General features: G+C 44.8%; 1 protein-coding gene across 2 annotated transcripts in view; it reads right to left on the reverse strand.

Annotated features, from left to right (window-relative positions):
- The window catches only part of MKX (mohawk homeobox), a 96,174-nt gene that overhangs the window by 44,125 nt on the left and 25,842 nt on the right, over positions 1-26,207 (reverse strand). For both annotated transcript variants that reach the window (XM_053258897.1, XM_053258898.1), the window contains exons 4-5: positions 20,645-20,798; positions 16,652-16,987 (exon numbers count right to left, since the gene is read on the reverse strand). In XM_053258897.1, the coding sequence (XP_053114872.1) occupies positions 16,652-16,987; positions 20,645-20,798 (490 nt within the window). The remainder of the gene's footprint in view (positions 1-16,651; positions 16,988-20,644; positions 20,799-26,207) is intronic.

Here is a 26,207-nt window from a genome sequence, read left to right on the forward strand (position 1 = left end):
CTCTCAGACTATGCCGCCAAGTCAGGCAGTGCTGGCGCAGGGGCTTCCTTAGCTTGCGTTCAGGGGAGGAAGAGGAGAAAGAAGAAGCGCCACCCAGTGGGGAGAGGGGAGCCAACGAACAGCATGCACCAGTGGGGTGAGGAAGGGTATTGGCAGTGTAGAATCCAAGGGAAAGAGCCGTGGTCTGCAAGGAGGACAAGGCCGTGGAGCGGGATCAGGAATATTAACCGTTTAATGAAATAGACATGATGGACAGAGAGGCCAGTGCAGACAGCTTTTCTGTGCTCTTGCTGCTGGCTACTTTGTTAGCCTTGCCTCTAGTCCAGGACTGGAATACAAGTAACTCAAGCCCCATTCAAAAGCTGGCCTGGATCAAGGAAGGGATTAACCAGAAACACAACAGGCAGCAGGTGGCAGGGAGGCCCATGGGGTGTGTGTGTGTGTGTGTGTGTGTGTGTGTGTGTGTGTGTGTGTGTGTGTGTGTGTGTGACGCCTGTGGTGGCGGTGGGGCCAGCACTTGCTGCCCCTGTGCCCCTCTTCACAGCCATGCCTGAGGCGACCGCCTTAGCCTGCCCATGGAAGGGCTGCCCCCACTTTCATGGACACTCCAGAGACTTGTTTTTTAACTGCCCAGTGGTTGCAAAGCTCAGACAGAACAAATCAGCGGCGATTCAGGGCAGAAATAGAAGGGATGGTAGCAGAGGCATGTGTTCCAACGTTCCTGTACCAAGAACCGTCCGTGAGTGAGGAGGGCAGCATCCTCCACCGGGCAGTAGTTGATCTCGCTCCGGTCTGTCCTCATGCTCAGCTGAGCTCCACCAGCAGAAGTGTGCTTAGCTGACAGAAAAGAGCTTAGAGCGAGGACTTGCAGGGAACGAAGCAAGGCTCGGGGTGGGGCCCTTTTACTCTTTCAGCCAGGTTCCTTGCCTGCTGCTTTCTGCAGAACTGGCACAAAGAGAGGTTTTAAAAGGCACTCAGATCTTCTCTGCCACCTCTTCTAGGACAGCGGCAGAACTAACGTGAAGGTGCCACATCCATGCTTTGGAACGGTCACCACGCTAAGCAGCAGTAAAGTGCTGTGGTGACAGGAGCAGTGCTATAATGGCGTGGGGGTGGGGGGAAAGAGACAAATGTCCCTGGGCCATATGTCCCCCTGGGACTTCTGGGAGCTGCTGAGGTCCCCCTTCTGACCAGTTCACTGCCCACCCTCACCCCTGTGCTCTGTCTTGGGTCACCTGGACACCGGACGCCCAATGTGGATGCACTGTTACCCCTTCCGCTGCTGTTGCTGCCTGGGGGTCAGCTGCTGCTGCACAGGGTCTGCCAGCCTTCGCAGCCCCTGCTGGCCATCTGTCGCCCACCTGCCTCCTTCCTTGGTCAGCTGCCAAGCAGTTTAGTGACATTATGGTGCTGGCTCACATCAGAATCGTCTCTGTGATGCAGAAGGAGTGGCCATGTGGAGCATGAGCAGCAGGCGGCTAGCGAGTTGCAGGTGAACAGTGGGTGCTGGCAATGATGGAAGCTGCCCCGAATCTCATTGCAGGGGCGCCTTCATCACTGCAATGCCCCTGTGTGTGGGGAGATGATTTCCACTGCAGAAACAATGGGGCAGAGCAGAATACTGAAGCTTTCATCAAGCAACTCCTCCCTCACTTCCTTCCACCACATCAGATAATCTCAGCCTCACTTTCTGATATACAAGATTTTTTTTTAAGTCAGTAAGTACAAAACCATCCTAAAATCATTTTTAAAACTCACTTTGTGGTAATAGTTGTATATAGTTCAGGGCCACTAGGTGGCACTGTGTGGAGAAAAGGGGAAGGTCTGGAAAGGGAAGATTAAAGTTAGTTTCTGTTTCAGCTCAACATGGTGTCCAGGCTCTTTGTTATCACCACACACAAAAAGAAGCTGAAAAGAGGTGGTGACTCATCAGCATCTTGAAGTCCTTCCGGCCTTCCTTGGCCCCTGAATCATTTTGTTTCCAGCTGCAAAGCCCAGCTAGAAGAAAAGTAGTACAGGGTGAGGTTGTGTGTTGGGGTGGGGGGCAGGGCAGAGGATTTGCAGGGGTACAAGGCAAGAGAAAGGCGTTCTCCTGCCACTCTGCTGCCAGAAAGAATCCCCCCCTCCCCTGCCACCAACAGCCACTTTACAGGAGGTTGATGATGTTCAAAGGCACAGGTCTGCCGCCGCCACTGTTTCACTCTTAGGGACAACACCATTGACTTTAGCTGGCTTGAAGCCCCTCAAATCATCTATTTTTATTTGCTCAACCCAGAGTTTCCTGAAACATTTATGTTTGGTAGAGGGGCGGGAATGAGAAGGAAGACTTTTAAAAGTGATTTTATTGCTTCCTCTCATTACCCCTGCTAACTTGGCAAAGAGGCACCTTTTAATGTGGTGATTCTCTTTATTTAGCAGGGGCAGAGTAACTGGCCCTATCCACCCCAGCACAGTACCTCCAGTGACTGTTGCTGGTGTCTCTCTTATGTTTCTTTTTAGTTTGTGAGGCCTTTGGGGACAGGGATCCATCTTATTTATATATTATTTCTCTGTGTAAACTGCCCTGAGCCATTTTTGGAAGGGCGGTATAGAAATCGAATTAATAATGATGATAATAATAATAATAATTTTCAAAGATTTTTTTGTGGGGGAGGGGGAGAAGATATACTATTTTCCTTATATAAATCTGTTAACTGCTTTTTCTTTTTATAAAGCTACATCGCAAGAGTCTAAAACTTGGCAGGATTGTTAATGTCATGGTGGGCCAGTGTTTAAGTTCTAAAAACAGGTACCGAGGCTGAAGATTTTGCCAAGTCTGGGGCGGGGTTGAAGAGGATGGAATTCATCTAAAAGGTGTGAACCACCAGCCAAATTACCTTAGAGTACTTCTCAAATTAACAGGAAGGATGAAACTATGGGAAAAAGGAAAGGATATCTTTAGCATTGTCTCAATTGGACAAATGTCACTAGGCTCGAGAGCAGGCATGGGGGGTGGAATGCTATAACCATGACCTTTTTAGTTTTTGAGCCTTTTTGGGACAGGAAACCATCGTTTCATTTCTTTTGCTATATATAAACTGCTTTGAGAACTTGTTTTTGTTGAGAAGAGGTATATAAATATTCTAAATAATAAGAGTAAGAATAAATAGATAATTCTGCTCTAAACTATCTCCGGGTGATAGCAGCTAGACACACCAAGAAACACCAACTTAGAAGGACCTTCAAAGCTCATGCATCCAAAAGATTTGTGGGGGAGGGGGAAGGAGGGAAACTAAAGGCAATATTAACTTCCCTCCTATAATGTTAGATTGAGATTTTAAGACCAAACTGCACCTCACATTAGAACTCTGTTACTGGAATGCTATTTTTTTCTTGTAAAAACAGCCACATTATTTCCAACTGGCTTACTGTCGTGTAACATCACTTGTATAATTTTTGCATTTGTGCAACTTGCGTAACTCATGCAACTGTGTGTGTATGCAACATTACTAGGCTGACAGGCAAATGTGTCGTATGTCAGCCTTCAACTGTCATTATTCATATACCACTTTAAAACAAAAACAAGTTCTCAGAGTGGCTTACATAAGAACATCTATGAGAAAAATGATTCCCTGTTTCCAAAAGGGCTCACAATCTTAAGCACAAACACACACACCAGCGACAACCACTGGAAGGACTCTGCGCTGGGTTGAATATGGAAAATAGCTCTTTCCTGTATAAATGTAAGAGAGCCAACTCTTGAAAAGGTGCCTCTTTGCCCAATCAGCAGAGTTTTACAATAAGAAGCGTATGTTGCAAGTTCCAGCAATGGAGCTGTCTTTTGGCCCTCAGGAATAGCAGCAGCGATATAGGAAGGTCCTGAAAGGCATTTGAGGTGGCAATGGTAAACCCCTCCTGTATTCTACCAAAGAAAACCACATGGCTCTGTGCTCTCCAGAAGTCGACACCGACTCGACGGCACAACTTTATATTGGGCAGCAGTAATATAGGAAGGTGATGGACGCGGATGCTGACTTCAGTGACAACGGCAAAGGCATCATCTCATACTGTGCGGGAGGAAGGCAATGTTAAACCCCTCCTGTATTCTACCAAGAAAGCCACATGGCTCTGTGGTCGCCAGGAATCAACACCGACTCAATGGCACAACTTTACCTTTAATAGGGCAGGAGAGAGATCCAAATTAGGGAAATCCATTTCAGCACTACTTTAGAGGTCATTTCACTCATTTTCTACAAGGGAGAAATATCTGCATTTCTACATCTGCATATATCACCTCATGCTTTGTTGCCAATATGCGTATCAATCAGTAGTTACAGATTTAAGAGGAATGAAGCAGAACCATTTGGTGTCACTCTTGTCAACAAAGGGTGTCAATTTCTAGTGCATTTAAAAAAAAAATGCAACCTTTGATTCAGCCAAAGCACCCACTAAGTTAGTTGCCGATGCTACTTACTGAAGAAGAACTTAGGTCAATTAAAGAGTATCAAAATACTACCAGCTTTTAGAGGCTGCGATTTTTATTTTGCAGTTGATAATTAATACTGTATGCTACCATAAGACAAGAGCTTAAAATAAACAGGAATGCTTAAACATGCCCTTGAAACAGTTGACATTGCAACATTTTTAATACATGCCTGATACAGAGCGGTTTGTGCTGTATTTGGATGGTACAGTTTTCATTTTCCTTCTATGTATGCTTAGTTTCACATGTTATAGGGGCAGACATTTCTCTTCAGAATCAATTTCTTTTAGAACAATCTGCAACACATTTCATAAAAAATGCCAGCATGGTGTAGTGGCTAGAGTGCTGGACTAGGACCGGGGAGACCCGAGTTCAAATCCCCATTCAGCCATGAGACTAGCTGGGTGACTCTGGGCCAGTCACCTCTCTCTCAGCCTAACCTACTTCACAGGGTTGTTGTGAAAGAGAAACTCAAGTATGTAGTACACCGCTCTGGGCTCCTTGGAGGGAGAGCGGGATATAAATGTAATAATAATAATAATCAATGGCGAGACACTTGGACAGGTTAGTCCAAACTCAATGGCGGGAACACCATACAAGCCATAAACACCTGGGCTATACCTCTTATCAGATACACTGCAGGAATAATAGACTGGACCCAGGCAGAGCTAGAGATGCTAGATCGTAAGACCAGGAAAATCATGACCATCAATCATGCTCTGCACCCCCGCAGTGATGTCGATAGGCTATACCTCCCTCGCAGCTCAGGTGGAAGAGGAATGCTGCAAGTCCATCAAACAGTAGAGGAGGAGAAAAGAGGCCTTGAAGAATATATCAAGGACAGTGAAGAAGATGCACTTCAAATGGTCAATAACGTGAAACTATTCAACACCAATGAAACAAAGCAGGCCTACAAGAAAGAACAAGTCAAGAACTGAGTAGAAAAATGGAAAAATAAGCCCCTGCATGGTCAATATTTGCACAATATAAGTGGAAAATCAGACATCAGCAAGACCTGGCAATGGCTTAAGAATGGCAACTTGAAGAAAGAAACAAAGGGTTTAATACTGGCTGCACAAGAACAGGCACTAAGAACAAATGCAATAAGAGCAAAAGTAGAAAAATCAACCACAAACAGCAAGTGCCGCCTTTGTAAAGAAGCAGATGAAACAGTGGACCACCTAATCAGCTGTTGTAAAAAGATCCCACAGACTGACTACAAACAAACGCAAGACAAAGTAGCAGGGATGATACACTGGAACATCTGCAAAAAATACAAGCTACCTGTAGCCAAAAACTGGTGGGACCATAAAATTGAAAAAGTTGTAGAAAATGAAGATGTAAAAATATTATGGGACTTCCAACTACAAACAGACAAACATCTGCCACACAGTACACCAGATATAACTGTAGTTGAGAAGAAAGAAAAACAAGTCAAAATAATCGACATAGTAATACCAGGGGATAGCAGAATAGAAGAAAAAGAAATAGAAAAAATCACCAAATACAGAGATCTACAAATTGAAATTGAAAGGCTGTGGCAGAAAAAGACCCAAATAATCCCAGTGGTAATTGGCACCCTGGGTGCAGTTCCAAAAGACCTTGAAGAGCACCTCAACACCATAGGGGCCACAGAAATCGCCATCAGCCATTTACAAAAAGCAGCTTTACTGGGAACAGCCTATATTCTGCGACCATATCTATAACAATTGACAATAAAATTCTGGCATCCCAGGTCCTTGGGAAGGACTCAATGTCTGGATAAAACAAACCAGTCAATAACACCTGTCTGACTGTGTAAACAAGAAATAATAATAGTAACAACAATGCACAGAAATGGCTCACATGAGGATTTGTGTCAGGTACTTGAATGGCTCCAAAAAGGAGAGTACAGTTTATTGCCCATTTTAAAAGTCAGGTTATATTTTATAGTTTAAAAAAAAAAATCCAGAAAGTAAAGAAGAAGAAAGTTGGCGGGGCAAACAAGATAATATACCTATACATCTGGCACTGACTGAAGAAAAGTTGTCAAGTGTGGAGTACCTTTCAGTTAGATGGAGAGCACTTTAACCATGGCCACTGAGAATTGTTGGGTTTGACCTATCAGTACAGAATATATTAGAGGTCAGATTTCCCTTATTTTAGGAGCATCTGAGGGACTGAAAGGAGGGAAAGGAGAAAGCAAAGAAGAAAGTGAGAGCAATTCCAGAAACCACAAAAGCCTCCCAAGTATAAACACCTAAAAATAAATCAAATATCTTCAAGATCTGGATGTCTGATGATTTTTTGAAAGCAGTCCTTTCCAGGTCTTCAGTCTAAATTGCTTCATTTTTATTTGCTCTGGCTCCCTTGCCGTCCTAAGAAATATAAACTCAAAATGAACCAAAGTTGCCTGTGTTTGTGACTCATTGAGGCTATTCACACGATCTCCGCTGGGGAGGGCAAAGATTGGGGAGGCATGGTTTCGCCTACCTTCCCCCTAGATGATCCTTTGCCAAGTCTTCAGCATGCCACCGCACAACACCCAGCTGATCCGCTCTGCTCTGAGCCCTGGCCTTGATCGCTCAAGGCCAGGACTAGCTCCCCTGGCCTCTGGATGCACCACACAACAATTATTGTGCATTCGGGGAATCCCCCATGAGTTGGGCACTCTAGCTACCCAACTCAGTGTGTGCTCAGGCTGCAAGCAGCTCGAGCACACACATGACCCCGTCACCAGGGTTAAGGGCACGAAGGTTAAGGGTGCCTTCGCGCCCTTAACCTTGGCTAAAGGCCGCAGTACGATGTAGGGTTATGCGGGAGGGCAGTGCTAGGATCCGCATAGATCCTGGCACTGCACACTAACAGCCTAACCCAAGCGGGGCTGCCCTAGCCTGTGTTAGGCTGCTCATGAGAACAGCCTTGTCAAATCACAACCAATGCATTTTTTTTTTTTAAGATTGCGACCCCCTTTAGGGACAGAGAGCCATTTTCTCATTCATTTTGTCATGTTTGATCACTTTGATCACTTTTCTTGCAGAAAAGTATTCCTGATCAGCCGAATCATTTAGCACACGGGTGTCAGTTATGCTTGAAATATTTATTATTATCATTATCATTATCTTATATTTATATCCCGCTCTTCCTCCAAGGAGCCCAGAGCGGTGTACTACATACTTAAATTTCTCCTTATAACAACCCTGTGAAGTAGGTTAGGCTGAGAGAGAGAGGTGACTGGCCCAGAGTCACCCAGCAAGTATCATGGATGAACTGAGATTTGAACTCGGGTCTCCCTAGTCCTAGTCCAGCACTCTAACCACTACACTGCCCTGGCTCCCTCCAGCCAGGATATATAAATATCCAGGAGATGCTGTTTCTTTCCAACGTGGGAAAGGAACTGTGTACAACCACACATTGTTTGAGTGAGGAAACTACTGTGGATCTACACTTGTCTCTTTTTGTAAGATGCACAACCTTTCTCAAAGGACCAAACTCAGTATCAGGCTGTATTCTTGTTTCCATCAAATGTTGGCTGTACAGAATTCTGATTGACTGGCTCCTGTGACAATCCTAAACTTCTCTCTTCCAATTCCAGGCAACGCTTTAAGGTTAATAAACAAAAACAAGTGGATTGGATTCTTTTAAAAGGGTCGAATAAGTCTTTAACCAGGTAAACATGCCCAACCTACCCAAAGCGTGGTGAGAAGGAGGCCAAAAAACCAGTGCTGGATTTGGAACCAAGAAAAAGCGTTATTCAAGGAAGAGTGGGGGGGGGGAAGCAGAGTTCATCCTACAGCAGCGGGGGAAAGCACCAGCTCCTATGTGTATGTACCTACAGGTTCAGTCACATTATGTTTCACACACACTAGTGATACGAAGGCTGGCTTCAGCCAACACAGGAAATGGTGAACTGTGAATTGAGAACTGCCTAGAGCCTTTGGAGCCAGGCTGTATATAAATTAAATAAATAAAAACTGCCGGTTCTGGATTGTCATCGGTGAGCTTGACTTCTGGTGTTGGCGGAGTTGTGTCAACGTTGTGCCAAACTCACCAATATTGACATGTTCCACTTGGCATGTGGTTCCAAACCCAACATCTGTGTCGGGGTGCCATGTTACCTGGTTGCCTGTGTGGCCCTGTGGAGTCTGGAGAAGGGTGTGGCATCCCACCTATGGGGCTTTCATTCCCTATGGGGCGGCAGGGACAAGAAGGGTCCAGGCTGGTCAGGTCCCAGTGGGCTTGAGAGGGCAAGGCAGGGAGAGCTGCAGGAAACAGCTCCAGGGAGACAGCTAGGTTGGGTGGGGAGGAAACAGGAAGCAAGGTCATGAAGGGGGCAGGGCTGGAAGTTGGCTTTAAGCCCTGTCAGCTCGGCACTGGGGTATTTAAACACAAGGGGCGGGGCTGGAAGTTGGCTTTAAGCCCTGTCAGCTCGACACTGGGGTATTTAAAGACAACCCAATGCTGAGAGTCTGCTTCTGAGTAAGGGAGCCGGGAGTTCTCCAGGAGAGGGAACTGGCTGAATGCAGCAAGCCAGGATGACGACAACTCAGGTGACAGAATAACCCCCTCCCCTGGCTGTTCCTGGGCTGACTGTGCCTACCCAGTCATTCTAGAGTTCAAGAAGGGCCAGGAGCCTACCTCACCACCTGGGAGTCTGATAATCTGTAACCAAGATTTGAAGCTGGTTCTAGCTGTTGAGAACCACAAGTAGGTTGGAACATGCTGATGTTGGGGGGTTCAGATGACATCCCCAATGTCGACATAGCGCTCCCGACACCAGAAGACAAGCTCGACAATGACATCCAGGAACCAGTGGTTCATTGCTTCCTGTGTTAATTAAGTTTAACAAGAGTTAAAGAATCTGCAAACCATGTGTTAAAATACAAGAAGTGATTTTTTTTTAGCACAAAAATGAGTGACTTCTTAAAAAGAAATGGGATTTTAGCTGGGGTTTGAAGGAAAGAGAAAAATGGCACCATATATCCACCACTGTGGAGACCTGTCCCTTCAGCTGTTCCTAGCCATGGTAGCTAAAAGAAACCTCCATGTTCAAAGGCAGTATACCTCTGAATACCATATCCTGTGGGCATGCAAGAGGAAAGAGCTCTTGCCTTCATGCCCAACTTGAGATCTTCATAGCAGCATCTGACTGGGAACCAGAATGTTGTACTAAATGGAGCCTTGGTCTGATCTGAAAGGGCCCTTATGATATTCAGGTAGCTGTTATAGGAAGGAGCTCCAAGCATAAGGGGCAGGGGCGTAGCAAGGTTGGAGTGGGCCCAGAGACAAGATTTTAAAATGGGTCCCCCCTCACTGAAGCTCAGCTCATGAAGTAAAGAAATCTTAAATGAGGCTGAATAGTGGTAACAACAGAACATCATCCTAAATTATTTTTTTAAAGGTTTTGTAAATTGTGGACAATGCAAGTCATTTAATGGTACTAGAGAAAGACATGCTGTTCTGGTAGCTCCAGGTCTTAACACTCACATCAGTTTCAGAGGATGAATACAACTAAAGGAATCCCAGGCAGGTGTGTGGCTGGGGGAGCATGTGACTTGCCTGGGGGGGGAGGCAGTGGGCCCCCAGACAATTGTCTCCCCTTGCCCTATTAAAGTTATGCCCCTGATAAGGGGTAGTAGTGGTGAATGAGTCAATTATACATAGAATTGCTACCTTTATCTATATATAGATATACAATATACGTGTGGGGGGTGTGTGTATGTACGTTCACGAATGTGGGGAAAGGGAAGGATAGTTCACATCCTTCCGTCAGCTTGTGAGCTAGCAGCAGTGGTATATGTTTCTTCAGTTTTGTTTAAGAATTCTTACAAGAGCTACAGAAAACAGCCAACTGACACTTGGAACAAACGTTTTCTTTAGGCCAAAGTATTCCTTCAATTTCAAAGTGATAGTGGTTAAAGGGCTTCTTGTGTTTGGTTCCAACTCTTGTGCTCTGATCCAGTTCTAGTCCTGCTTCCAAAAAAGTAATTATGCATTTATAAATACACCATAATGGAAATATGCATCCAGTTTACGCCTAAGGCGCCTGATCCAGTAAGTGATATGTGCATGGAAGCCCACAAATGTAGATCTCCTTGGGTGGATCAGAACACATCATCTTCAAGGAACACCATTTCACAGGTTCCATGATACGTACAAGGTATAATGCAGGAGTTCCCAACCTTGGTTCATTATGTCTGGGGATGATGGGAGTTGTAGTCCAACAACATCTGGGGACCCAAGGTTGGGAACCCCTGGTCTAATACATAGAAGAATGGCCAGAGTGGAAACTGGTCCATCATACTGTTGATCTGAAAGTTTGAATGAAGCTGCAATATCTTGTTTCTGTCACTAGACACCAAGCTCCTGTGTCAAAAATGAAACTAGAACAAGCCTAAAATAAAAAGCCAGAAGACAAATGCATTCACATCCATTCTTAGCAGCACTGAATGTCTTTGCAGGGTGCCTGCATAATTTGATCTAAAATCCTTTTGTGAACAAATCCTTTTGTGGACAAAATCAATATTTTTCTAAATGCTACCATTAATCTAATAATTTACCTACTCTTGGTCAAGATCAGTTAATGCTCTAGGACAGGGGTTTGTTTTTTTAGCCAGGGTGCCTGGTAGATGATCCATGGAAATAATGGCTGCACAGAGTTTAATTTGCTTCCTAATGAGCCAGTATAAAGTTCTTGAAAATAACTACCCCGAGTACTTATTTCTTCTGTCATTTTTACTAGACTTATATTATATAAATGGGTGGGAGGGAGTGCTTGGGTGATACTTAAGGATTTTGGGTGGTAAACAGGTGCAAAAAGTGTTAAGAATCTCTGCTCTAGGAGCAGCTGCTGTTGCCATACTACTGAAGCTAAGCAGGCATAGACCTGATTAGTCCCTTGGATGGGACACCATTAGGAGTCCCATGTAGGAGCAGGATATAAATAATTTAAAATTAGTTTTAAAATACTTGGTCAATAATTGTGATTCAAGATAGTACAAACAAATATTCTGTACAAACAAATATTTAAAACCTCATTTTTAAAGTTACACTAGTATTTTCATATACAAAAATTCTGAAATAGACTGGAAAATTCTGTTGTGCCAAACATTTTACTGTTGAGGGTTGCAAGAAATGCAAATTGTTTTTGTGACATTTTGTGGAACAGAATGATCCAAATTAGCCAATATATTTATAAAACTAGTAGTAATGCTTGTATTTTAGAAATAGATGGGATACATTTTAGCTTTAATATAATTTCAAAGCTATACGTAGATTCTGCTTTTGTGATTTATGCAAAAAACTTCAAGATCAGTATATAACCATGAACTTTTTCTTTTACTATGAATCAAATGAGAATTTTATGAGAGCACACTGAATAAAAGTAGCTCTATTTTGAGTTAATGAAAGATAAGCTTAACTGCATACTAAATAGGAGGAGTTCTATGCACATTAGAACAGGGGGATTAGAACGATCATGTAACACTTTGTAGCTTGTTTTTCCAAAAGCTCAGCCTGTTAACACTGCAGTGTGGTTATCGTACAGCTGCCTCAGCCTATTAAAAGACCCTTTTTTCTACTCAAAACTAAATGCTGGCAGGCAAAAGACAGAGTCCAGTAACAATTCTATTACTCAAGATTATGCCCATTTTAAAATTCCAGTTGTATAAGTATAGAAAACCAGAAGTTTACATGTCTTAAGTTACCGTATGCTCTCTCGAACAACACTCATTTTGAAACTAAAATTTGGCAGACGATTATCTCATAATGTAGACCAAATGCACTAGGAATGTTGAAAAATAGCATTCAAAAACCAAGACATTTCACTTGGAAAACACTAAGTATGTGACCACAGCTCCTACTCTACGCAAGATGTTTTAGAACTCCAAATATACAGCACCCAAACTGTCCCCTCAGCTCAAGACCTGCATGAAAGGTGTGGTCACTTTATCTTCAAATGGAAAAACTTGTTAGATCTGGACCTTTTATACCAAGCAGAATATGCATTATTTTCCGCCAGTCAAAATTCTTTACAAAGTTTAAAGCTTTAACTCTCTGCCTTGAAATCCCTACCAAGAGAGCAGGAAAAAAACACGAAGGGAAAGCAACTACTTCAAGACGCTGAAAGTGAATATACTGTAGACATGGAGAACTTCTAGCTGCTAAAGAGTTAGGGCATGGATATTATTTCCTGTGTCTGAAAATACCTACAAAGTGGTGGGGAGTGAAGTGGTGGTGGGAAGAGGACAAACCAGTCCTATTTCTTGAGGAAAAGGCAATCTCTTCCAATAGATTTACTGCAAAGCATTACTGTCAGTATTAGTTTGAGGCAGGAGGACACAGATTCACAGAGGGCAAATCAAGAATCATAAGATGGCAGGACCTTTCTGCAAGGATCACAAAAGAAGTAGCAAAGGATCATGGGATACAAGTTGAAAGTATGCCGAGGTGGAAGACTGAATCTCATGAAAATGGGATGTTTGACAATTGTAAACTGAATCAAAATAAAGTACTATTAGTCAGTCTCATTTAAAAAGTCTAGGAACCCATTGTTCCTGGAACAGCACACACAGAGACAATAGCCAATCCAAAGCCTCAACAGGAAGCACAAGAGTAAGAAGCAGGCAGCCAGTGCAGCTCAGAGGAGCCAATGATGCAGCCGTGATACACAGACTCTGAACAGCGCCTATCTAATTGGGCTTTCTTGGAGGGCTAATTGTGCCACTAATGTAAGGCCAAGAGTTGAACCCAACCCATGAAGTATTTTATCTTGGAAATCTTTTCCCCACAAGCAACAGAAGCCACTTAATGGCACAGCAAGGAAATGACTTGACTGGCAAGCCAGAAGTTGCTGGTTCGAATTCGTGCTGCTGTGTTTCCCAGACTATGGGAAACAGCTATATCAGGCAGCAGCAATATAGGAAGGTGCTGAAAGGCATCATCTCCTACTGCATGGGAGGAGGCAATGGCAAACCCCTCCTGTATACTACCAAAGAAAGTGGTCGCCAGGAGGCGACACTGACTCAACGGCACACTTTACCTTTACCTTACAAATAACTGATCTGCAAGCAAATCATCGTTACATCCTTGGCAGAGGAGAAAGTCTTATTGAGCTAGTAGAACATGGAGCCTTATATTTACCACCTTGTGGGCAACAAAGTTGTCTGTCTGAAGAACTAGAGAAGAGAGACCAAAAGAGACATGAAGGGAGGAGAGTTGGTCTTGTGGTAGCAAGCATAAGTTGTCCCTTTAGCTAAGCAGGGTCCACCCTGGTTTGCATTTGAATGGGAGACTACACTGTAAGATATTCCCTTCAGGAGATGGGGCTGCTCGGGGAAGGGCATCTTCATGCGGAAGGTTCCAAGTTCTCTCCCTGGCAGCATCTCCAAGATAAGGCTGAGAGAGATTCCTGTCTGCAGCCTTGGAGAAGCCACTGCCAATCTGTACTGAGCTAGATGGACCTGTGGTCTGACTCAGTATATGGCAGCTTCCTATGTTCCTATGTTGAGGGAGCAGATCTAGTCTTGTAGTAGCAAGCATGCATTGTCCCCTTTGCTAAGCAAAGTCCACCAGGCTTGCATTTGAATGGGAAACCACATGTGAGCACTGTAAGATATTCCCCTTAGGGGATGGGGCCACTCTGGGAAGAGCACCTGCATGCTTGCATGCAGAAGGTTCTAAGTTCCCTCCCTGGCAGCATCTCCAAGATAGGGTTGAGAGAGACTCTCGCCTGCAACCTTGGAAAAGCTGCTGCCAGTCTGTGTACACAATACTGAGCTAGACTGACCAATGGTCTGACTCAGTATATGGCAGCTGCCTATGTTTGGAGTATATTGTCTGGAGTACACTCATCACAGAAATAGCACTGAAGGTGGTACCCCTGTGATGAGAGATGCCAATCCTGGCTGTAACATATAGAAGTATCTGCCCCATGGAGCGCCGTCACCATATTGCAAGGCACTGTGTCCACATTCGGGGTGACTTCTGGAGAGCGTGTACAATCCACAACGTGGCAACAGCATTCTGCATGGCATTGGCAAGCACTTCCTCACATTATGGACAGGGCAGAGATCACTTGCTGTGGGAAAGCCATTTTTGGCAGCACCCAATGTCCATTGCAATGTATGCTCTGAACTTAAAATGCAGGACACATAATAAGGAAGCCCAAAAACTTACCCCACAGTGTTGCTGTCAAAGTGAGCTTAATAAAGAAACCATTCACTTTGTGTATTAAAAGTGTTCTAAAAATTAAGGCTGATCTCTTTTTCTGGAATGGGTTGGTGCAGAAAGAGACCTGCCCACAGTAGCTCAAGGTCTTGTCTCTTAATATACAGAAGCCTGAGATTTCGATATCAAGGACTGGAGCCCTACTCCCCACCCCCAAACAGCCTGTAGCTAAGCCCCATTGCCACAGATTCTGCTCCTCTACACCCCTCTTTTGCTTTTGAGCTTGGCAATTGTGGTCCAGAAAACATGACTCAGGGAGCTGGATTTGAGCCAGGACCGTTGGTTGCCAGACCTACTGAGATCCTTAAATAGCTTCTAAATCAAGAGCAGGATTGATTACATGCACTCAGACTATTGAACCAAGAAGCAGAGATCTTGGGAATGAACCATCAGCATCCTGCACCAAGACTGGCCCATGCCAAAGAAGACTCTATGAAGTGCTGCATTTCAGCAGCTCATGTAAACCAGATCCATTGCAGGACTAACAAGGAATACTCTAATTTGCTTCAGCATCATCTAACTTCAAGTATCTCATCAAGTCTATAGCACCCCAACTCCCCACAAACCTTCAGGCATTTCTCTCCCTTCAATGGCCAACAGACGCATTGCTAACCCAACACTCATGTGGAGTATCTGACCTAAAGGCAGATATACTGGCCTATTTCTGTATCAACAGTGCTAGATTAAATACAGGTTTTCCAAACTCTGGAGGTATCCACTGTTAATAACAGATTTGGATTTCAGTTATCCTTACGTACCTTTCTTGAAGAAAGGAACAGTGTAGTATAGTGAGGGGCAGTTACTGTACACATGCTCAGAGACATCCTTCTTAAGTTATGCTTTGCAAATTTAGCACCAGTATCTGCCACTCAGAAGGAGGTTCCCTGAGACGAGCCCAGATTCACAAAGCCATGCATTTCAAATGAGCCAGTAGTCCAGTGGCCATGGCTCCCATACTTTGCCGCAAGTTGCCAATACAAGTGAGAGGCATGCTCACTCCTTCCAAGTAACTCAACACCCTGCCCAAACTGAGAAGACTGGCCCTCATATTGTGCAGTGAGCCACTGATACAAGCAAAAGCGATGCTTGCTGTTTCTGAGCTACTCAGAACCACCATGCCCACACTGTTTGCAAAGGCGGGGTTGCTATGTGCCAGCTACACAATGCGTCATCACACTTGCGATTGGGGATGATGGGAATAGTGTCAGTCCTGCCTTGATCAACCATGCAGGTGGGGTGCAGACTGGTTCAGAAACAGTGGATGAAGCTCTCACTTGGATTAGTGGCTTGCTGCGGAGTATATCAGCCACTTTTCTAAGTTTGGAAGTTAAGAGTCATTTTCACACTTGAGCTACAGCTGGATTAGAAACTCTCTGGAAAGGACAGATCCAGTCACTCTCTAATAGTGCAATCTTTATTATTTTTCAAGCGGGGTCCACTTTGGCAAAAAAAAACAAAAAAAAAACCTCTTCCACGTGAGAGCCATTTCCCATGGAACTGTCCTCCGCACAGCACTGCACTTTTCTCAGTGCTAGGAGGGAGGGCCTTTTAAGAGAAATTGAGTCCTCTCTTAGGAGCTCTATGGAGAAAGCACTGGGAGGGGCTACACTTCCCAGCATTCCGGCATGCCTTCCAAGATGGTGCAGGAGCTCAAGAGAGCTCCATTTCCTGGCACTGGCACTGCAGAGTGAGAATATTTGTCTCCAGAATAAATTAGTCAGGAAGCCACACTTGGGGTTGATGGGGGCCACCACTGGCCCGCAGGCCTTACAATGAAGAACACTATCCTAATATATCTATCTGTAAAATGAGAATAATAATGACCTACCTCACTGGGTTATTGATCAGACGAGTGCATTTTTAAGTACTTGACTCACTAAGAGTGTCATAAATCAAAACAACTCTGAAAAGACAGATTATTGTGACTGCAAGGCAGGTTGAACGAATAAACAGAAGGGAATGACTTTTGAAACAATACCCTACCTGTCCGGTAAACAAAATTGCCTTCGGTCTCAGAAGATGACGGAGACACCAGTTCCTCTTCAAATTCGTTGGAGCTAAATGAGCCCGAATGATTCCTTTGCCTCGTTTTTTCCAGCATGGCTGCGTTTGTGGCCATGACATGCCTCAACGAGTCATTCAGGTAGCGATTCAACAAGCTGCTCTTGTATTTGGGGGGCGAGACGTAATCCTCGTTGGCACTCCCTTCTGGTCTGACCCCAGATTTTATTACTGAGCTTTCAGTTTTAATCACAGTGTGATGAACTGGTGTGTTGTATCCCCCTTCATTCATGTGGCTTCTTGGAGGGTTTTCACCATCTGAAGAGAGAAGACCCATCAGAGAGCAGCATTACCTAGGTATCGGTTTGTTGTTTTTTAAAAAAACACCTTATAAATAAGCCTTTGTGGGGAAAATGAGATCAGACTAGATTACCATGATGGTCTTTTCCAGGATCTATTCACCTGTTGCCAGCTACATATTTTTTTCCTGTCCAAAAAGCATTTGCAAGTAGATAGGCTCCCCGCCCCCACCAAACAGAGAGGGAGTATTTACTACAGTGCAGTCCTATGCTTCTGTACTCTAAAATAAATCCCACTGTGTACCAGGTAAGCGTGCATGTGAGACTGTGGCCTAACACACTTTTCTGCTCCTCAAGAAGACGTGTGCAAAGTAACTTGCTAAAGGGCAGTCCGATACATTTTGCTACCGGAGGCAAAGGATAATAGGACACCTTTGCCCACCTGAGGGCGGGTGCTCAGCATTCTCAGCATCCTCTCATGCTGTGGAGGCAGAGATGGCCTGTGAGCACTCTCAAACAATGCCACCAAGCCAAGCAGTGACAACGGGGGCGTTCCTAAATTGCAGCGGTGGGGGGGGGGGGGGAGAGGGAAAGAAGAGGCCTGCCTCAGTGGGGCAAGCAGGAGAGAAGGAACAACATGCCCCAGTGGGCTGAGAAAGGGCAGCCATGAAGGGCAGTTCCCATTGTGGTGGAGGGGCTGTTGCTTGAAGTCCCCTCACTCCCACGCCTGAGGCAATTGCCCAACCCTGCCTCATGAAAGGACTGGCGCTGTCTAACAGCCTAGGTTTGATATGCTGAAGAATTTTAACAGATGTCATTCAACATTTACCGTATTTTACGGACTATAAGACGCTACAGACTATAAGACGCACCTTAATTTTAATCCAGTTTTTCAGAGTTTTAACATATTAAACTGTTAAAACATATAAGACGCTCCTGAATTTTGGCGGATATTTTTCAAGGAAAAAAGTGAGTCTTATAGTCCATAAAATACGGTATTCATTGGAACCCACCAGTTGGACACAGGATAGATGGCATAGTGTCAGACTCAAGACAATCTGTGATGGGAAGGAAGGTAGCACAGGGGATTAAATGGGCCTGACTCTGGAGTGGGCAAAGCAAGAACAGCCTGGCAGGCAATGACTACCAACTGGACAAAGAGAAATTCCCCGGATGTTTGTTCTGAGAAAATGGAAGCAAGTGAAAAGAGGCTTCCCCAAGGCCTCTTTCGTGATCTGTGGGGAAAGAGGACATGCAGAATGAGGCTCTGAGCAGCGGGGTTGCTAGGGGAGGGGGGCTCATGTTCACCCCTCTCTCCAGCAGCCCCTCGGAGGGAGATAATGAAGAAAATAGGGAGGGGTGGAGCTGGGGGCCCAAAGGAACTGGGGGCCCAGGTTCTTGGAAACCATTCGCTCAATTACAGCTACATCCCTGGCTCTGAGGCCTAAAGGGTGGGTTCACAGAATCTCCACTGCCATCAGTTGGCTAGTGGATAGCTAGTGGGGACTGTACAAGCAGAACTGGTTGAGGAAGTGGATTAATTTTAAGGATCTGGGACTTCTAGGTATATAAAGAAAATCGAGTAATACATAGCCCATCTGCCATGCAAAGCATCAATGGATCTCAGTGAGGGAGTCTACTAATTTCTCGCAGGCTGCTAAGTATGGGCAGGATTGACAGGAGAGGTCTTTTCTCTCTAAACAAAATTCACCGGGCAAGAACCCTGGCCACTGCAGGCAGGAGTGCTAGATTAGGAGGAGTTTTATGGTGAAGCAGCAAGGAGGCCACTTTACATCAAAATACTGGTATTGGATTGTGGATTCCTGAACCATGCACATGGTAATAAGGCTACACAATAAAAGTTCCCACAGACAAACTTCTTTTCCCATTAGCAGATATTTAACTTGGTTGAAGAAGCTGTCACATTAGGAAGACAGAATATAAGAATAATTCTAAAGTGACAAGACTAGAACATGATAATTTCACCCTCTGAAAACCATGTTTCATGTAGCTTTACAAAACTCTACGTACAGTCGTAACTCTAACCAGTGGATTCTGTTTTGAATCCTTCCGCCACAGTTGGTTGCTTTTTGGAAAAATTGTTTCCCTCATAGTGAAGGAGACTAGTGTTCTCTCTAATTTTTTTCATCTCTGTGCGGAATGACTTTTGTTCTGGGCGGCAGTATAAAGGCAGTGTGTGTGCACATGCATTCAGAGTGGGGCCTTCCTGATTCAATCTGAGCAGGATCTAAAATTGACTGAGCAGACATAAAAAAAATGTGTGAGCACATACACATGTGGACGCCTTAGAGGAAAGACTGAAGGAGACTGCAGTTATTATCCAAGATGAAGTTCAACACACACTCGCCCACTAAGCTAAAAGAAAGCCTCTAGAAGTCCTATCAGCACACCATCTCACTGGGAAATTTGCATGCTACCAGTTACATCAGTTTGTAGCTTCCAAAGCAAGTAAGGGGATAAGCATGTTATACAATATCAATATTTTCAAAATGAAATATAGAGAAAAGACATGAGAGTCGTGATCTAGAAGAAGGGTAGGCAAGAGAGAATTCCTTACACAGCCAGAGTTTTGCTTGCTGTTCTCTCTCTAGCAGTATCCACCTCTGAAGAGCCAAGCTGCCCAAGAAGTACTTGCCTCTTCAGCAGTAGAACTGGTGCAGAGAGAACAGTAGTGTTAACAATAGTCCACATCTGCAGTCATTGTGCAGCTCTAATTCTGTTCTAAAAAAAAAAAAAAAGTAGTATCTTCCACATGGATAAATGTAGAGATTTACGCATGGGGGAAATGCCAGATGACCAAGCTCAATGACATCATGTAAAGAGTACATGGACAAGGTTCAACAATCCCAGTCTAAACACACCACCTGGAAGAGTCTCCGTGTGTCTCTTCTTTGGATTCCGGCTATAATTCCATTAAGATTTAATCCATACAAATAACTAGTAGGGTGCAAGGGAATTTCTCCTGCTCCAACATGGACATATCCATGACAGGCCCAAAGCTTGGGAGAAACTTGCTCTGAAGGACATTCAAAAGGAAGCTACTGCTCCCTGCAAGCCAGCACAACATCTTGAGATTGCATCATCTGTGCTGGCTTGGCTGTGGTTCTGATCTGGTATGTAGAGGGAGGGAGAGTCCTTTGCCTCAGACCCATTATGGCTGCAGGGATCGTAACACTGACTGACATACAGAGCAAGGATGCAGTGAGAGAGCAGCCTCACAGAACTTCCCAACAGCCTGCATGGGTTGTCCGGCAAAAATATGTCCCAGAGGGTCATGCAGCACATGGGGCCATTTTTTCAGGTGGCACAGAGGACTGCTTGGGAGAAGGGGAAGCGTCAACAAATGCCACTTCTTTGCTTCACCTGTGCAGGCAATTGGGAAGTTCTCTTAAGCTGCTCTTTCACTGTACAGGCTCATCCTTGCTCAGTATGTCAGTCACTGATCTTGCCCCAAAGCCCCATGTGGAAGAACCTTAAATTGTAATGGATGCATATGAAAGAGAGAGTGTGAATGGCTTTCACAACTGGAGACAGAGCTCAATACAGAACTCAGCATGTGAGAGCATAGACTTCTTGAGAGGTATCACCCATTTTCACTAAACCGGCAATTTTACTGGCTTTGCATGGGCAACATTACAAAAATATTAAAACAAACCTTCTGAACATGAATCATCGCTGCTTACACTAAGTCTTTCAGCATTTCCTTGAACATACTTGTTGTACAGCTTTATCCGTAAAGCCCAGCTGAGGTCTGGTTGCCGGACAGTATTTTTAAGGCGACGCCTGGCATTGGCAAACCAGTTTGATACCTAAATGAAAACAAATGCATCAGTTTTCCATCCCATCCAAAACATCAGAAAGAGCAATGAAGAGACCTCTGGATTTGCACACCCTTTTTGTGAGTGCTGAAGAGACAGAGCAGACAGACAAGGAGACTGTTCCCAACTAATTTTGAACAATTTTGCTTTTGCTTTGTACATAGGTAGCTCAGCTGCCTTATACAGAGTCAGACCATTGGCCGATCTAGCTCAGATCTGTCCACTCTGACTGGCAGCAGTTCTTCAGGGCTTCAGGCAGGGGTTTTTCCCAGCCCTACCTGGAGATGCCAGGAATTAAACCTGGAATCTTCTGCATGCAAAGCAGATGCTCTACCACAGAGCTATGGGGCCATCCCAATTGTGAAAGCTGACAATAGGTTGGCTCACATGATTATGAGTAGAGTAGGAGAAGCTAGTTCGGGAGTTGTGTGCACTTCCATTTTCTGTTCATCTGCGAGTTAAAAACAAGGTTGGGGCACCATCAACAGGGGTGTACGCAAACCGGTCTGCAATGAGCCAGTTCGCAATGAACCATGCCCATTTGACAGTGAACCAAACCAGCCTCCAGGAGAGGTGGTTTGGTCCATGATCGAACTGGACTGAGCCCGATCCATTGCAGACTGGTGAGTCTGGTGAAGATTTCCCTTTACAAGCAAAGGCAAATCCTGCCTTTAAAAGGCTTCTAAGGGCAGCTGGAGAGCAGCAGCGAGAGGGTACTTTTAAAAGTAGGTGCTTACCGATCCTCTGGCAGCAGCAGCACGGAAGCTGGAACTGCGCCACCACAGGATTGGTAAGCATCTACTTTTAAAGGTGCCTTCTCCCAGACACCCTTAGAAGCCTTTTAAAGGCAGGATTCCCCTGTACAAGCACAGCCCCATGGGTCATAGAACTGGTTCGAACTGGTTCAATCGAATGGACCAGACCGTCCGGCCGGGTCTACTGAACTAGTTCGCGGACCAGCAGTTTGGTTCGAATTTGGTCTGAATTCAAACTGAACTGCAAAAATTGGTCCGTTCATACCCCTAACTGTCGATGCTTATGTGTTAAGCAGCAGCAGGGTCAGAGAGCTCCTTCCTACCTAGCAGCTGTAACCAGGTCTTTCACAAGGTAGGATGAAAAGCCCTCTGACCCAGCTGCTGCTTAGCATACAGTCACAGCTGGTGCCTCTGACCTTGTTTTTAAACTCACAGACAAATCAGAAAACTGGAGCATGTGCTGCTCCTGAACGAGGGTAGGAGATGTCTCCCATCAATTCATAATCATGCGAATGAGCCTAATCCTTAGCACAATCTCAAGAGCAGTGGTTTCCAACCTGGGGGCCTCCTGATGTTGTTGAACGTCAACTCTAATCATCTCCAGCCACAATATATTGTAGCTGGGGCTGATGGTATTTGTAGTTCAGCAACATCTGGAGCCCCCCGCCCCCAAGGCCAGGAACCACTGCTTGAGAGCAAGGGGGGGGGCAATTTTTAAAATCCAGATCCAACTTTAATACAAGTTTAACATTATTTTTAAGGAAAGCAGCTTTCATATATAAATAGACCTTCACTCTAAGGTCATATCCGTATGGTCCTGCACGTCTGATGCCCTGGAGACAAAAGGAGTAACAGAGCATTGCATTGTTCGCCTTCAAACAGGACGGATGCAGCATGCTGTGCTGACGGGGCTCTTGTGGCTGTGCAAATGTGGGATGCAGCCAGTTTCAGGAATTTGGTGTGTGCTAATTCAGCATTACTGGTCCCCGCAGCCCAGCATGCTGCTACTTGTTGCAATCGCTCATCAGTTCGCATGCAACGTGTCCAATGGAGAGTACTGTGGGGCCAACCCAGGGCCATGCAATCTGCCAGTCGGAACAGGCCGTACTGGGCCAGATGGGCCAGTGTTCTGACTCCATCCAAGACTCCATCTAAGGCAGCTGCGTATGTTCGGTTTCCCAGCTGAATACTTTAATGGTTGCAACAGTTGTCTAGGAAGTTGCCAAAAAGCAGCACAGAAGGATACCTTGGCTTTCTCCGACTGCCACGTGCAACAACAGAAAGCAGGGTATTATCCACATAGCTCTTTATACAAGCAATAAACCTTGCATGATTTATGGGTGTGCTACTATTTTGTCGAAAAAGCCAACAGCAAACAGTATGTACTCAACATTTCCATGTCATCTGTGAGCATTATTCATATGAATATGAACAGTTCCTGTTTAAAGCATTCCAGAACGCAGGGGGGGGAAAACCCTATCCAGCTATTAAGGATGAAATAAGATGGTTGTAATAAAAGAATGCATCCTCAAATAGTTGTATTCTGGGTGCTCTCTTGCCCTCATGGAAACAGTCATGGAATCAATTTATATTTGGCTGTTTGGGGAACAATCATCCCTTTGGGTTAGAGATGGTTAAGGAGGGATAAAGTTCATAGTTCACTACAGGGTCTCGACAAGAAGGAGGAACAAATGCTAAAAAGGGCCATGGATCCGGCAAAAAGGAACAATATTAAACTAGAGTAGAGGTATGGATTTAGACCAGATGGGAAGAAAAGCTTCTTAACTAGAGAGGAGAGTTGGTCTTGCAGTAAAAAGGTAAAGTGTGCCGTCAGGTTGGTGCCAACTCCTAGTGACCACAGAGTGCTGTGGTTGTCTTTGGTAGAATACAGGAGGAGTTTACCATTTCCATCTCCCATGCAGTATGAGATGATGCCTTTCAGCATCTTCCTAGATCGCTGCTGCCTGATATAGGTGTTTCCCATAGTCTGGGAAACATACTAGCAGGGATTCGAACCTGCAACCTCTGGCTCGCTAGGCAAATCATTTCCCCACTGTGCCATTAGGTGGCTCCTGGTCTTGCGGTAGTGAGCATGAATTGTCTCCTTTGCTAAGCAGGGTCTGCCTGGTTTGCATTTGGATGGGCGACAATATGCAAGTGCTATCTGTTATAATATATTCCCCTTAGGGAAGGATGCCATAGCTCAGTGGGAAAGCATCTGTTTTGCATGCAGAAAGTTCCAAGTTCACTCCCTGGCATCTTCTGGTTGGTCTGGGGAAGACTCCTGCCTAAAACCCCGGAGAGCTGCTGCTAGCCAGTACAGACAATACTAAGCTAGATGGACTAATGATCTGACTCAGGATAAGGCAGTTTCCTATGTTCCTGTTTAAGACCAATTTGATAGTGAAATCATTTATTTGAGGTGTACAAGGTCAGATGCTTCAAAGCTCCTGTGCTACTATGGAGAAGCTGAGATGTGCCTTATATTCCCCAAGATTTCACAAATGAAAATAGCAAGATGCTTGCAGCAACCCAATTCTTTTATCAAGGACCATTGCTTCAGCCCCAGCCATTGGGATTCTGCCTTCCATTTTCTGTACAATATATATATCTAATTGGCAATCACCAGTCTTCCTCCCATTGAAAAAAACCAGGAGGATTTTTGTTCTTTTGATTAACCACGTACTAGATAAAACATAACCCATTGTAAGACAATGATCAACAATTCCAAATATACCTCAGCAGCTGTAATGTGACAAGTGGCCCAGCTGTGTACTACAGGGTGCCCTAGTGTTGTACACAATAAAATATAGACTAGAGAGAACGAGACAGCTGCTCACTACCCTAGGATTCAACTTCTAGAGAACCTGGGGAGGAAACTGAACCCTGAATTCTAACCCTAGCAACTCACACCAACATTTAACAGCCAAAGGCAGAGATAAAATAGGATGCATGGTCCATGTGTTACAAAAGCTTAAGAGGGCAGAGCAAGAGCTCCATCCTTGTATGGAGCTGGTTAACTAGTTGCACTGAAGGCTTACCATGCAGCATGTGGAGAGGGGGAGGAGAATGAGATTTTTGCTTCTCTCCCTTTCCCATAAAAAGCCCTTTTCATTACCAGGAATATGTCCCTGAGGATCACACAATCCTCGAGGACATATTCATGGCAGCAAAAAGAGCTTCTGTGGGAAAGAGAAAGAAGCAAAAACTACATTCTCATCTGTGTGCTGCTAGACAAGTTCAGCGAGTGTACTGGCTCCTTGCAAGTATAGAGATCTTGCTCTGTCTTTCTATGCCTCAGCAACATGTGTGGGCCATTGATTTACTTGGAACAGGTGCCAAGAATAGAAATGGTTCTTCACCAACTGGGACAATTGCAGTGCTCCCTACATGTTAATGTATAGGGCAGGTCCTTATGCCTCACATTGGATTGGCTCAGATGATACTTTCCCCCTCCCCAAACTAAACTATGCAATTAAGGGGGGTGCACTGAGAGCACGCCCACCCCATCATTCCTGGACATCCTGATGTCCTCCTAGTACATTCCCTTACTGCATGGGGTGGGGAGGTGGTTTGTCTAAACCATCACTCTAGATGTGATGCAAATACTACTTTCAACTAGTAGTTGGGCCGTTTGGACAAACTGCACCCCTCTATGCAATTAAGGAAAGCACTGGGAAGACATCTGGACATTCAGGAAATAAGCCAGGACAGGCATGCTGTTGGTGTGTCCTCCTTCTTAATCACATTGGCCAGATTGTGGGAAGAGAGTATTGTCCAATTCAATCCAACATTATGCACACTCAGCAGTGGGCTGTGGCACACACAGTTAGATTGCGGGTTACAGAATCAATGATCTTTTCAGAAGGCAAGAGCGGCAGATTAGTTGATCCGGCCTTCATACTTCTCCTCCAACAAATGGCTCCTAAGCACCTGACTGGGGCTTTTTTAATAGCTCTGGGAAGCACACATATACAGTATCCATTTTCACATAGGGCCCCTCCAGCAAATAGTGGGGAAACCATGTGAGAAAACCCTGCAAAGTTTCTTGGGAAGTACCCTGACATTCCACTTCAAATTCATTTATTTGTTTTATATACCACCCTTCCAAAAATGGCTCAGGGCAGTTGAAATTGAGAATTTCAATTTCTCCTTGGAGAAGCCCTGGAAGTCTCTTCTGAAATCCACTTAGGAACAATTTTGTTCCATCCATAGGTCTGCCGGCATGGTTTGAAGGCATGATGATGCAGTAACCTTACAGAAACTAAGCAAGTCTGCGGCCAGCTAAAACTGGAATGGAAGACTGTTTGGGAATCCGTATGTACCTCAGTGTCCATCATGGGAGAACTGTGGGATATGGAAGTTTGTGTGTAGAAGCTAACTTCAATGACCGTATAGTCCTAGATGGATTGGAGCAACTGACTAAATTACTTTGCATGGTTTACTCTTCTTACTACTTTCTATGGTCATCAAGTGTTTCCATTCAGGAAATGTCTTTCCCGGGGAAGGGGGGCATTTTACTTTACAGCAGTGTTACCATTTTCCAAAACTAAATTAATGATTAAAATAGGAGTTATTTTGTTCCTATTTTTATCTTGGCTTCTGGAAAAAACCTATTATTGTGATCTCACAGCCATCTAAAGGG

Source organism: Hemicordylus capensis, chromosome 6 (assembly GCF_027244095.1).
Source record: "Hemicordylus capensis ecotype Gifberg chromosome 6, rHemCap1.1.pri, whole genome shotgun sequence".
Taxonomy (NCBI): domain Eukaryota; kingdom Metazoa; phylum Chordata; class Lepidosauria; order Squamata; family Cordylidae; genus Hemicordylus; species Hemicordylus capensis.